Genomic DNA, 12,977 nt, shown 5'->3' with positions numbered 1-12,977 from the left:
TCAACACTTTAGTCAAATACATATTTTATTCTGCTATGTATTTATAAGATGTAAAATTTATTTTAGATTTATTGTTAGCATCATTAAATTAGCAACCTCACTTTTACCATTTGGTTCCTGTGTATCCTTGAAAGTTTTTGGTGATAGGCTTTCTATCTATTAGATATCTATCTATCTATTCTCCTTTTCCAAATTCTCTACTTAAACTGAGCTTGATTTTTTTTTCTTTAGCCAAAATCATTCACCTGTGTAGTTTTTCTATGTGACTTTAATATTGACATAAGGCAACATACCAAAAAATTGCAGCTAAATGCTTAGGGGAATTCGAAGGCATAGGAAGCTGTAACGCTATGCATGAGCAGCTTTCCAGAAAAAAATTCTACTGTGAACAGCTTTTAAGGTTCTGATTACACAGTATAGCGAACACTCTATTTATTCAGTGACAAATCAAAGCAAAACATTCACAGAAAACCAAGGTACAGCATTCACAATATTACAACTTATCACAGAAAATCACAATATAGTATTCCCAACAGCTTATCATTAAAATGATCACACAGTTTACACCATAGTGGCCACAGAGTTTTGAACAAAGCACAATAGAGTATAATAGTCAAAAGTCTTCCACTCATGGGGCTCACTAAGTTAAAATCAATCAGTCACTTTTTCAGCAATCAAATACTAAGTATCATTACTCACTAAATACAGTCATTAGAAAATACACAGACCCTCCACCCCTAGGTTACTAGTAAACTACAGTTTCATCACTATTCAGTACCCACAGAGAGGTCTTTTCAATTTTACTCCAGGCAGGCAACTCCTACCTGAATCCACCAAAGTGTCACTTGGATTCAAAGGCAGACAGCTCCCAGTTCCTTGTCCAGCTCTCTGGGTAAGTCCTGCTCCACGTTGAAGTTCACAGGGTCCAGTCCATCTCAAATCCTTCATAATTTCTGTTCCCGGGAATTCAAGGGTCAACCAAGGACAAACAGACAAAGTCTTAGCATCCTGATCATTCTTCCTCAGTCTTCTGCACCTTGTTCAAAAAATCAGAATCACCTCATCCGGCGAGAAGCTCTGCCACCACAAAATGTCAGGAAATTCTGACTCAGTTCTTAATTCTCATTTCTCTTCTGTAGCTGCTCTGCCTCCAGATGCTGGTCCCAAGAAATTCTGACCCTTCCTCTTCTCTGGGGCTTTCCCTTATATACACACAGCATTAGCTACTTTCTGTTTCTTTCACAGAGGTTTGATTAGTTACTAAGTGCTAAGTACCTGCTTACTTGCCAATATAAAAAGGGGTCTTCAAATTTCAAATTACATTACCATTAAAGAAGCATAGCACTATTGTTGGATATTTAGTTTTTGTGCCTTTAGTGGTCTTTTTCCTTTATTTCTTTAGCATCACAATCCTTAGTATAAAGGAAGACTATGTGGTTTTAAAACTCATTATAAATTAATTGCTAAAACATTAGTGAGAAACCTAGCAAAGACAGATAATATGATTAAACACCACTTAGAGTTATGACTTTCTTGATTTATAAAGTTTTAACATATACAACATAAAGAAGAGTACACTAGGGAATATATGATAAAAACCTGCCAACTTTTAAAAATGTAATATAAGGAAGTGAGTGGACAAGCTTGAAATTAAAAATGGAAAAAAGTAGCTTAGTCATCTAATTCATAAACAGCTAGGTCAGTAGAAAGTTACAAATTGATCTCTGTGTGCCTATTTCTTCATCTGTCTCCTTCATATGGATGAAAAAACAACCAATGTTCAGTACAAATATTCATAGTAATGGGGTGGAAAAGTAGATGAGCATCAGCCCCAGATACAAGGAAGACAAATGTAATATGATGCGTGTGTGTGTGTGTGTGTGCGCGCATGAAAGAAATTAAAATCCATCCTTCTATAATTATTTGAGACTAAAAAATTGTTGTTTGTCCCAGATCTGTGATTTTATTGGTGTGAGGAATTCACAGAGTAAGAACTTCTTAGAACTCTGTAGATCAACACATATTTATAACTTAAGATACTTTGAGAATTGAAAGGTTAAGTGAATTACTTACTTGACTTAGGTAACGTAGATAGTATGTGTCTAAGACAGGACTGGAACCTAGGTCTTTTTGAATCTAAGACTTAACTATAAGTTGGTGTTTTACATTGTCTTGCCAGAAAAAGTCATCTGAAGAACATTTTGCCCAACAAAAATAGCATTACCTAAAAGCTTGCTTTAAGCAATAATGAAATATTTTAAAATAAGGCTTATTCAAGTTTTGCTATGTCTGTGATTCTTGTTTGTAACCCTAGTTCCTTTGTTCTCTGGAATATCATATTCCAAGCCCGCTGATCCTTTAATGTAGAAGCAGTTAAATCTTGTGTTATCCTGACTGTGGCTCTATGATACATGAATTGTTTCTTTCTTTCTGCTTGCAGTATTTTCTCTTTGACCTGAGAGCTCTGGAATTTGTCTGTAATATTCCTGGGTCTTTTCATTTTGGTATCTCTTTCAGGAGGTGATTGGTAGATTCTTTCAATTTCTGTTTTACCCCCTGGTTCGAGAATATCAGGGCAGTTTGATAATTTTTTGAAAGATGATGTCTTCTCTCTCTCTCTCTCTCTCTCTCTCTCTCTCTCTCTCTCTCTCTCTCTCTCTCTCTCTTTTTTTTTTTATCATGCTTTTCAGGTAGTCTGGTAATTATGTTTCATTGATCTATCTTCCAGAGCAGTGTTTTCATAGTGAGATATTTTACATTGTCTCCTACTTTTATTTCATTCCTTTGGTTTTGTTTGATTATTCCTTGATTTCTCATAAAGTCTTTAGTTTCTATTTGCTCTGTTCTAATTTTTAAGGTATTATTTTCTTCAGTGAGCTTTTGTATTTTCTTTTCTATTTGGCCAAAACTTATTTTTAAGTTCTCTTCAGTGAATTTTTGTATGTCCTTTTCTGTTTGGGAATTTTGCTTTTCAAGACATTCTTCTCCTTATTGATTTTTTCCTACCTCTTTTTTACCATTTGACCTAGTCAAATGGTTTTCTTTTATCACTATTATTTCTCTTCCCAATTTTTCCTCTACCTGTCTTACTTGATTTTCAAAACCCTTTTTAAGCTTTTCTGTGGCTTGAGAACAATTCATATTTTTACTGGGGGCTTTGGATGCAGCTTTGACTTTATCTTCTTCTGATTGTGTTTTGATCTTCTTTGTCATGATAGCAACTTAATATGGTTAGAATTTTTCCTGTTTGCCTTTTTTTTTTTCAACTTATTTATTGACTTAAAACTCTTTATTAAAGTGAGACTGCTTCCAGGGCTTTGGGTGTACTATCTCAAACTTCAGGTTTGTTTTGTGCAGCTGTTTTCAGAGATGCTTTTTAGCACCTGTAAGTTTTCAGTATTTTCCAAGTTGGTATAATTGAAGGAAAGGTGTCTTTATTACTCTCCTGGTCTGTGAACAATCACAAATGCTCTTTTCTGTCGTGGAACTGTGGTGGTGTCTGTTCCCTGCTCCACTGCAGCCATAACCCCTGGTGTGCTAGTATCCCTTCTTACCCTGGGACCCACAGTGCCTGCCAAGAGACCACTGGTCTGACCCCCTTACCATTTGTGGACTGAGAACTCTCGAAGTAGCTGCTGCAAATTTAATTCCATGGCTTGATACTGGTTTGCTCCGACTGGGTCTGTGCTGGCATGGCCCACACTGAACCAGGCTCCACTCTGACCTGCTGCAGCAGACCTTTCCTGCCGAACTTATAAGTTGTCTTAGGCTGTAAAATAATTTCATCCCATACTTTTATTGCTTCTGCACTCTAGGAATTGTTTTATGGAGGGATATGGAGAGAGCTCAGGCGAGTCCCTGCCTTTTCTCTGCCATCTTGGCTCCACCTCCAGTTTTTCTTTTTTAAATGCTGAGATTTTCTGTGCATATCAATATCTAAATTAACAAATTATCTTTATATAATATAATATCTTATTTTTGTCTAACATGGATTTCTTTTTTTTTCCTCTTCTCCTCTCTCCCGCAATCTAGGAATGTTGTCTCTGTAATTTGAGAGGTGGTGCACTCAAGCAAACTAAGAACAAGAAGTAAGTGGTAAAACTTGCCCTTAATGCTAAATATATTCCTTATAGAAAAAGAACCTTCAGAGGCCTTGGGAATTCATTTTGTTTAACCATTTACTCTATTATCATTAAGCCTAGGGTTTTAAAACTTTTTGCCCCCCAAATTGAAAGTTAAATGTCTGCATTTTTTCCTGTTAAAGTTATTGACTCAATTTCACCTCTGTGAAATGAGGCAATACTCATTCTTTCTACTGTGTTAAATACTTATAATGACTTCAAGACTAGACCATCTGCCCACCCAACCCCCCAAAATACCCTGAACTCAAATACTGACTGTTTAGTTTAGGCAACTTTTCAACTATTTTGAGTTTGACTTACTAGCACAGTGATTTTTACTTATTCATTTAAATTTTGTTTTTTTTAACTGAAACTTAAATACACAATAAGAAAAGGAAACATAAACTTAAATATTAAAACTTAAATACATAATAAGAAAAAAAGCATTTCATGTTCATAGTGGAGAGGATTCAAAAAATATAGCAATAAATCTCCATTTTAAAGAAGCCTATGTAAAAAATACTATACATTTTGTTAAGAGCTATATTTAATTTGCTTCCTTGTTAGTTTTTTTAGTTCTCTGCTGTGCACTTTTTACTTCATTTTTTTCCCCTTTCCTCGCAGCCCCTCTCTTCCCCCCACTCCCAAGCTATAATTAAGCACAGATATATTTATATATAGGTATTTAGATGAGCATATGCTTATATACACAGACAAACATTTTTACATATATACATACATATGTAGACATATACTTTCCCTAACAAATTCTACTTCTGATCTTTTTTTTTTATGTTTTTGCATATCTCTTTATTTCCTATCCCTCCTAACTCCTTTACTTCTACCCTCTGCCTTGCCCTCCTGTTACTCAACCTAGCTGTCTTCTAAAGATCTCTCCCTTATCCTCCCATTCTCTTAAATCTAAATACCCTTCTATACCTCTTTTTGACCTGTTCCCTCAGCCTCCCCTCTAGAGATCCCTCTCTGTTCCCTTACTATTTATTTCTGAATTTAGAACACTTTTCTATTCTAGATATTTATGTATTTTTCCCTCTTAACCCATTCCTGATGAAATTAGGTTTCTAGAACGAACAGTCCTCCCTCATCTAATTCGTCTGTATCAATTCTTTTTTTTACACCTCATTTGTATAAAATAATTACTCTTTTTTGCTGTTCCTAAAAGGCTGTACTTTATAAAGTCTTATCATACCCCAAGTTTTCTTACCAACCACCTTATTACCAATAACGGTCTTAGACAAACGGTTTACATTTTACATACATAAAAGGTAAATAGTCTGTTCTTATAATTAGTCTTTGGTATGTACCTTGCATTTCTTTTGGCTCTTATATGTCAAATCTTCTATTTAGTTCAAGTTTTTTTTTTTTTAACAAAGTCCTAAAAGTCTGAGAGTTCATTAAATATCCATTTTTTTTCATTCTGGATTATGCTTAACTTTGCTGGGTATGATATTTTTGGCCAGAACCCCATTTTTTTTGCTCATTATGCAGTGTTACAAGACCTGAGGTCTTTTAGTGTCACTGATGCTAAGTTTTGTGTGATTCTAATTGTGGCACCACCATATTTAAAATTTTTTTTTCTTGTTGATCATAATATTTTATCCTTGAGCTGATTAGGATTTTGACTATAATGTTCCTGTGGGTTTTCCCCATAAGATCTCTTTCAGGTGGTGATTGTTGGAGTTTTTCTATTTCTACTTTCTGCTCTCATTCTAATGCTTCAGGACAATTTTCTTTCTTTTTTTTTTTTAAAGCAATCGGGGTTGAGTAACTTGCTCAAGGTTACACGGCCAGTTATTTTTGGGTGTGGTGCTGAGTATCTGAGCCCGGATTTGATCCAGGTCATCCTGACACTGGAGCCGGTGCTCTTACTCGCTCAGCCACCTGGCCGCCCCGACAGTTTTCTTTAATTGTATGTTGTATTATTGTATCAAGTTCCTTTTTTGATCATAGCATTCAGGTAGTCCAATTATTCTTATGTTTTCTCTTCTTGATTTGTTTTCCAGATCACTTGTTTTTCTTTCTTTTTTTTTTTTTAAACTATTGGGGTTAAGTAACTTGCTTGGCTTGTGTTATTAAGTAAATAACATGGCCAGTTATTTCTGGGTGTGGTGCTGAGTGTCTGAACCTGGAATCGATCTCCAGGTCATCCTGACACTGGAGCTGGTGCTCTTACTCGCTGAGCCACCTGGCTACCCCTAAGCAATTGGGGTTAAGTAACTTGGTCAAGGTTACACAGCCAGATGTTTCTGGGTGGGTGCTAAGTGTCTGAACCTGGAATCAATCCTCAGGTCATCCCAACACTGGGGCTGGTACTTTTACTTGCTGTGCTACCTGGCTGCCCCATCACTTGTTTTTCCTAAGAGATTTTTCACATTCTCTTCTATTTTTTCATTTTTTATATATATATTTTTTTTATTATTTCTTGATTTGTTATAACTTCACTGGTTCCCCCTTGCCCAATTCCAATTTTCATGGAGTCATCTTTTTTAAATTCTGGATCTTCTTTTCTAATTGGTTGTCTTTCTTTTCATGATCTTGTTTTTCTTGGATTTTTTTGGGGGGTTTTTCCTCAGTCTTTCTCATTTGATTTTTAATGTCTTTTTTAAGTTCTTCTATGAATTCTTTTTGAGCAGATAATCATTTGATGTTATTCTTTGGGGTAGAAGAAGGTTACTTTGTTTCAGTATCCTCTGAAGATGAACCCTGGTCTTCTCTATTCCCATAGTTATTTTTAGTGGTTTAATGTTTTCTCCTTTTCCTATGCATTTTTTTCTTTTTGGAGGGCAATTGGGGTTAAGTGACTTGCCCAAGGTCACACGGCTAGTAAATGTTAAGTGTCTGAGGCTGGATTGGAACTCATGTCCTCCTGACTCTAGGGCTGGTGTTCTATTCACTGTGCCATCTAGCCGCCCCCTTTGCCTATGCATTAAAAAAAAAAATTGTAGTAGCTCAGTTTTAATGATCACCTCTAGTCCTGTGAGAACTTGCATGGTACCTCTGACCTCATGTTCTCCTTCAGTTTTCCCCACTGGACCTGGAACCAAGACCTCCAGTCTCCTTTAAGTGCCATAGCCAGTGGTGTCCCAGTCCCACTGCTTCTACATTCAATGGGGCAGGTGCTGATTCTTTCTCGCCCTGGGCCTAATCTCTGCAGATAGCTGGGTTTGATGTTCCTTATCAGCAGAGGTTCCCTCAATCTTCCCTGGCTCAGGTGCCTAACACCCCTCACTGTCTTGGGGGTAACCTGTGACTGGGACTCAGCTAGCCTCTGAACCCAGCTAATCCCAGGGCTTGCCACTTGTGCTTTAAGAAGGCACTAACCTGGAGGTGTTTACTCTTCAGGAGGACCAAACCTTGTCCTGGGGCTTTTTAAAAATCTTCTCTGACTGTCCAATGAGGGCCGCTGTTCTGTACCTTTTCTTATTTATTTTTACTGCTCAAAATTTCCCTGAGGCACTGTTTCATCTCTTTTGTGGGAGAAAGTTTTGAGAATGTGGATTTTTCTGACTTTTTCTGTCGTTCTCCCAGAATCGTAAGCACACTGATTTTTAAAAAATTGAATCTAGTTCACATTATGCCCATGTTTCATCAAGAGGCCCTTCATTAATGCTGGTGGCAAGTATCTGTCCTGTTGTTATGTAACTTAGCAGATAGTTCAGAAGAAAATAAAGAAATTGGTTAGACCAAAATAATGTTATTAATTGTGATCACAAAGCTAAAATGACTCATATGGATATCATGTCTTTAAAATTAGTAAGCCAAACAATAGTTCCCACTAAAAGAGAAAGATTAGGAAAAGTACATTGGTATTTAAGAGTTAAACAGAATAGTATAAAGAATGTGGGGGTGTAAATCCTGGATGATTCCATGATGTGAGTATGTCATGGAAGCAAAACAAATTAATTTCTGGTTCTTTCATCAACGTATTTCTGTGTAATTTTCATATATTTCTGTCCCAATTTTTAATTACCTGTGAATGTGAGGATAAGCGATGCTTAACATGGTCGGCTTCTTTTAACAGAAAGAAAAAAAGAAAATTATTTGAAATACTGAAATGATTCCTTTTTATTGACTGATCCTACAATTGGAGGCATGTAAATTCTCCCAACTCATTTTTGTGCATGAATGTAAAATACCATGCATTGTATCCTATGTCTTTTCTTCATTGACAAGATTTGAACCATCAAACTATAAATTATATATATTTAAATCATTAAGCTTTAACTTTATATTCTTAAACCTTAGAAATAATATGAAAACCACCCTGTTTGCTATACAAAGGAAGTTAGCTATATATCCTCTTTTTTCCTACTAGAGTAAAACCAGAAAAAATAGTGCTTACTCTAACTTTAGAGATTTAATAATTCAGTCAATAAACATTTATTAAACGTCTTCTTATGTTCTTAAGAGTTAAACATAACAGCATAAAAAATGTGGGGGGAAAATCCTGGATGATTTCACTACAATTAAGAAAATATGGAAAGATTTCCTATTTGACAACACCTTGAATGTTAAAATGATCTTCATGTGGTTTGATCTGAGGGCTGTTCAGAGACTTTGATGAACTCTGAAGAATTTTCTCCCTGACCACTGATTTTGTGTGTGTGTGGGTGTGTGTGGGGGGATCGGTCTGCTTCGGGGATAGACTTTGGAAAATGTTACCTAAAGTTTTGTAAAATCTTTCCTGAAGCCTTTATCAAAATGAAATAAAATTCTTCTGGTTTCTTCTCAGAAACAAAGGAAAAGCCTAGCTTTAATTTTCCTCTAGCCCCAAGATTCTGTGATTCAGTCTTATAACTTTTGTGAGAAATAAATATTTGGTTAAAGAAATAATCAGTATGAATTTCTTAAGAAAATTTTATGACCCTTTGGTCTGTTTTATGGCTTGTAGAGTTTATGTATAAGTGCTGCATAATATACTCAGTTGACCCCATTCCATTCATTAAACTGATCCTTGGTCAACATGATGAGGGACACTCAATGTTACACATTGGTTGGACAGTGCCAGATCTAGTAGAAACATTGGATGTAAATACTTTTTCAGCTGTAGTTGTGAATGAACCTCTGGCACTGAGATTTGGTACAGAATCTGCACAGCCTTGCTCTCTCCATTCAGTTAGTGAATGCTTTACTGCTTAAGATAATTTTCATCAAAATTCTTTATGTACAAAAAGAATCCAGTTTATGAATTCAAAAAATGACATGCCACAAATGGATTCAGGTTTTTATTTTTTCTTTTCTGTGTTTGGTTTCACCTTGATTTCAAAATTATAACTATTTGATCAAGGATAGCTCATTATTTTGTGCAAACTCAGATTTAAGATCCATCTTATTCCTGTGTTTCCCAGGGAACAAGGACTCTGGAGGTAAAGGTGGAAGTGCCCCATGATTTGTTTGTGGGCTGTGAATAGAAAGTGGGTTGCTTGTCTAAAGTAGTCAGTTAAGGAAATCAACTGAACTTTTATATAATGGCTATATTACTTGTTATTAATTCACCATTTTTTTTTTTGTAGATGGGCCCATGTAATGTGTGCAGTTGCAATTCCTGAAGTTCGATTTGTTAATGTCACAGAAAGAACACCAATAGATATTAGCAGAATACCTTTACAGAGGTTAAAATTGGTGAGTAGAAATACTTCATGTATCCCTTATGAATGATATTCACTGTCTCAATTTTTTCTATTTTAATACATACTTTTATCAGGTACATTATAAATTTTCAAATTAGATTCAATGTAGAGATTTTCTAAGTTTGATGAATGTTTTATGAAGAATAGACAGGTGCTGGTATATGCGCACAGAGACACACAGACACACACAGACACAAACACCCTTTTCTCATTTTTCTATAGCTTCCTTTCTCTCGTCCAGAATTTTGGACCTTAAGAATAAGGAAGTAAGCTGATTCTATTGTCTCTTGTTCCTTAACCAGAAACTTGTTATGAAACAAAGTAAAAGACATTTATTATATCTGAAAGATTTCATCTCTTAAGATAAATACAAGTCATTTGACTTGACAAACTGTGCCGCAGATGATCTGACTACTTCAGAAATTATTTTAGAAAATCATTTTATTGTTTCCTTTTCATAAATATAAGTCTGGTTGAGATGATAGGCCATTGATGTACTTAACATTGAGACAGCCTTGCATGGTTGTTAAATTATAAGTCCCTAGACCAGTAGCTTAGACCATTCTGCTTTTTATTTAGTGTGAATTTTTTCTAATGTTGAATTTCCTTACTTTAAAATGCAGCAGCCTGTCTGAGAAGTGTGTTTAATATTTTGGATTTCTTTAGTTCTTGTTCTATTTAGCCTTAAATCTTTAAACTATATAGAACATTTAAAACTTCTTGGGTGTAACTTATTATTTTAGATTGTTACTAAAATCAGGTTTTTTTACATTTTTTATTCTCTTGCTTACAGAATCTCAAATTGATTCAGTTTGTCTAGTTATTTTGTGTATGTTGGAGTTGGGCAACAATCATAGGATCATAGGAAGTGAAGATCTCATCAACTGTTGGGGCCTTTTTGTACAATTTTGGCAAACATTACTAACTACAAAAAAGCATTTTGCTAAGTGCTAGTGAAGATACGGCATCTAAACAGAATATGACCTCTTCCATCATGCAGTGTACAGTTGCATTTGGGATTATGGAATGGACACTGAAGGCCAAGAATATTAATTAATAATCCTTGCTGTATGTGCATTGTGGTACCGCCATAGAATAATTTGCCTTGTCTACAGACATTGAGCCCTTTCGAAGGGTGGGTACTGTGCAGGGAAAGGTATACAATTTTCCCTGCTGGAGTGGTAGGTAGGAATTTTCTCAGAATCTTGAGTGAATTGGTTGAAGAAGGAAGTAAAAAGAATTTGGAAATGTTGGTTGATTGGGAAATCTCCATTCAGAAGACTCTGAATATCAAAAGGCCAAAAGTCAAAAGTCAAAACCTTTGCAGTTTGGGAAAAGGGAAATATTTAGATATTTGATTAAGTTGCTGAATTTTTAATAAAAGCTAATTCAAAATAGACTCCTTTCCTGTGCTATAACCCATATTGGATGACTGTGATTTACCTATTTGGGGTCCTTCCCTCTATTTTGGTAATAGGTGAATGAACCCTCCTATTTACTTAGGCAAATGGCAACTTGCTTCCTCTCCCTGGGGCCTCAGTTTCTTGTCTGCTAAATAAGGAATTGGAGTAGATGATCTCCAAGGTCCCTTCCAGTTCAAACATAGTAATTTGAGGGTTTTGATGTGGGTTGGTTTTTGTCCTCTTTTCAGTCACTTCCCCAAAAGAATCCATTGTAAGGGTTACTATTCTACTCCTTTCCCTAATAATAAGGCTTCTTAGATACCAAGTGTGAAAAAAACAACTGATATTAGGATGTAGTTTTTCTTTCTTTTTTTCCTAGCTAAGACTGAGGATAGTGGCCTCAACCTTTTTTAAATATACTATTTAATTTTTTCCCCCAATTACATGTAAAAATCATTTTTAGCATTTTTTATTTTGAGTTTTGAGTTCCAAATTCTATCCCTTCCTTCCTACTGTCCTCCTTCTCTGACACAGTAAGCAATCTGGTATAGGTTATACATATGCAACCATGTAAAACATTTCCATATTAAACATTTTGTGGAAAAAAATTGAAAGAAAAACCAAAAAAAGAAAGAAAGTAAAAAATAGTATCCATCAGTCTGCATTAAGATATCATCAGTTTTTTCTCTGCAGGTGGATAGCATTTTTCATTGTATTACTGAGGATAGCTTAGTTATTCATAGTTGTTCTTTGTACAGTATTGCTCTGACTGTGTACAATGTTTTCTTGGTTCTGCTCACTTCACTCTATATTAGTTCATTTAAATCTTTCCAGCTTTTTCTCAAATCATCCTGTTTATCATTTCTTATAGCACACTAATATTAAGATCTAATTTTTAAGAATAGTTAGCTAAAAGAGGCAACTCCTGATTAGTCAGTCTTCCTGTGGTTAGGATAGGAAGTAGGAGTGGGAAGCACCTTCCCTAGTAGCAGCCTTTTATGTCCTAGCATTAATTTTTCTTCCAATTTGGAATAGAGCCTTTTCCCTTTCCTACACCAGCCAAACAAGGGTGCCCTCTGTGTTGCTGGCCCAAGATGTAAAGATTCCTTGTTATAGTTCTGTTGCTTTCCCCTGAGAACTCATTTATTTTACTGCTACATTTTAAAAGAATATATTTCAGGATTAAGGCTAAATACCAGAACAGACGAAAATGAGTAGTATGTTGGGTAAAATATAAAAGCTGTTGTTTTAAGTGAAAAGAATATGACAGACATTGCTGGTGATAATGCCTTTTATTTGCCATTAAGTTTTTATCTTGTCTTGCTTTTTGGAGGAGGGAAGGCAGGGCAATTGGGGTTAAATGACTTCACCAAGGTCGCATGACTAGTAAGTGTTAAGTATCTGAGGCCAGATTTGGCCTGGTATTTTGTACACTACACCACACAGTTTCCCTTACCTTGAAGATACAAACCGTGTTTTTGGCGTCATTTATATATACAATGCTTAGCACATAGTAAACACTTAATAAATCCTTGTTGACCGACTGACCTGCTCTATTTAAAGCACAACTGCAATGGCAGTTCTTTTGTGAAGCCTTTTTTAATGTTTTGTTTTGAACATCTCTAAAGCATATGTTATATAATATTTCATATCATTGATATATGTGTTTTTGTCTTATCTCTCCAGTAGAATGTAATTCCTTGAAGGTAGAGATCTCTGTTCTTAGGTAATCTTTTCTCTAGTTCTTAATTTCTTGAGAGAGAGAGAGAGAGAGAGAGAGAGAGAGAGAGAGAGAGAGAGAG

The 12,977-nt window shown here is 35.4% G+C and overlaps 1 protein-coding gene across 7 annotated transcripts in view; it reads left to right on the top strand.

The window, feature by feature from the left end:
• The window catches only part of KDM4C (lysine demethylase 4C), a 463,317-nt gene that overhangs the window by 299,744 nt on the left and 150,596 nt on the right, over positions 1 to 12,977 (top strand). For all 7 annotated transcript variants that reach the window (XM_069090752.1, XM_069090754.1, XM_069090755.1 and 4 more), the window contains 2 exons: positions 4,033 to 4,088; positions 9,656 to 9,764. In XM_069090752.1, the coding sequence (XP_068946853.1) occupies positions 4,033 to 4,088; positions 9,656 to 9,764 (165 nt within the window). The remainder of the gene's footprint in view (positions 1 to 4,032; positions 4,089 to 9,655; positions 9,765 to 12,977) is intronic.

This window comes from Petaurus breviceps, unplaced genomic scaffold (assembly GCF_028583685.1).
Source record: "Petaurus breviceps papuanus isolate PSGF00001 unplaced genomic scaffold, PetGlider_PUasm1.0 187, whole genome shotgun sequence".
NCBI lineage: Eukaryota > Metazoa > Chordata > Mammalia > Diprotodontia > Petauridae > Petaurus > Petaurus breviceps.
The sequence above is the reverse complement of the archived record's forward strand: the minus strand, read 5'-3'. Positions and strand labels throughout refer to the sequence as shown.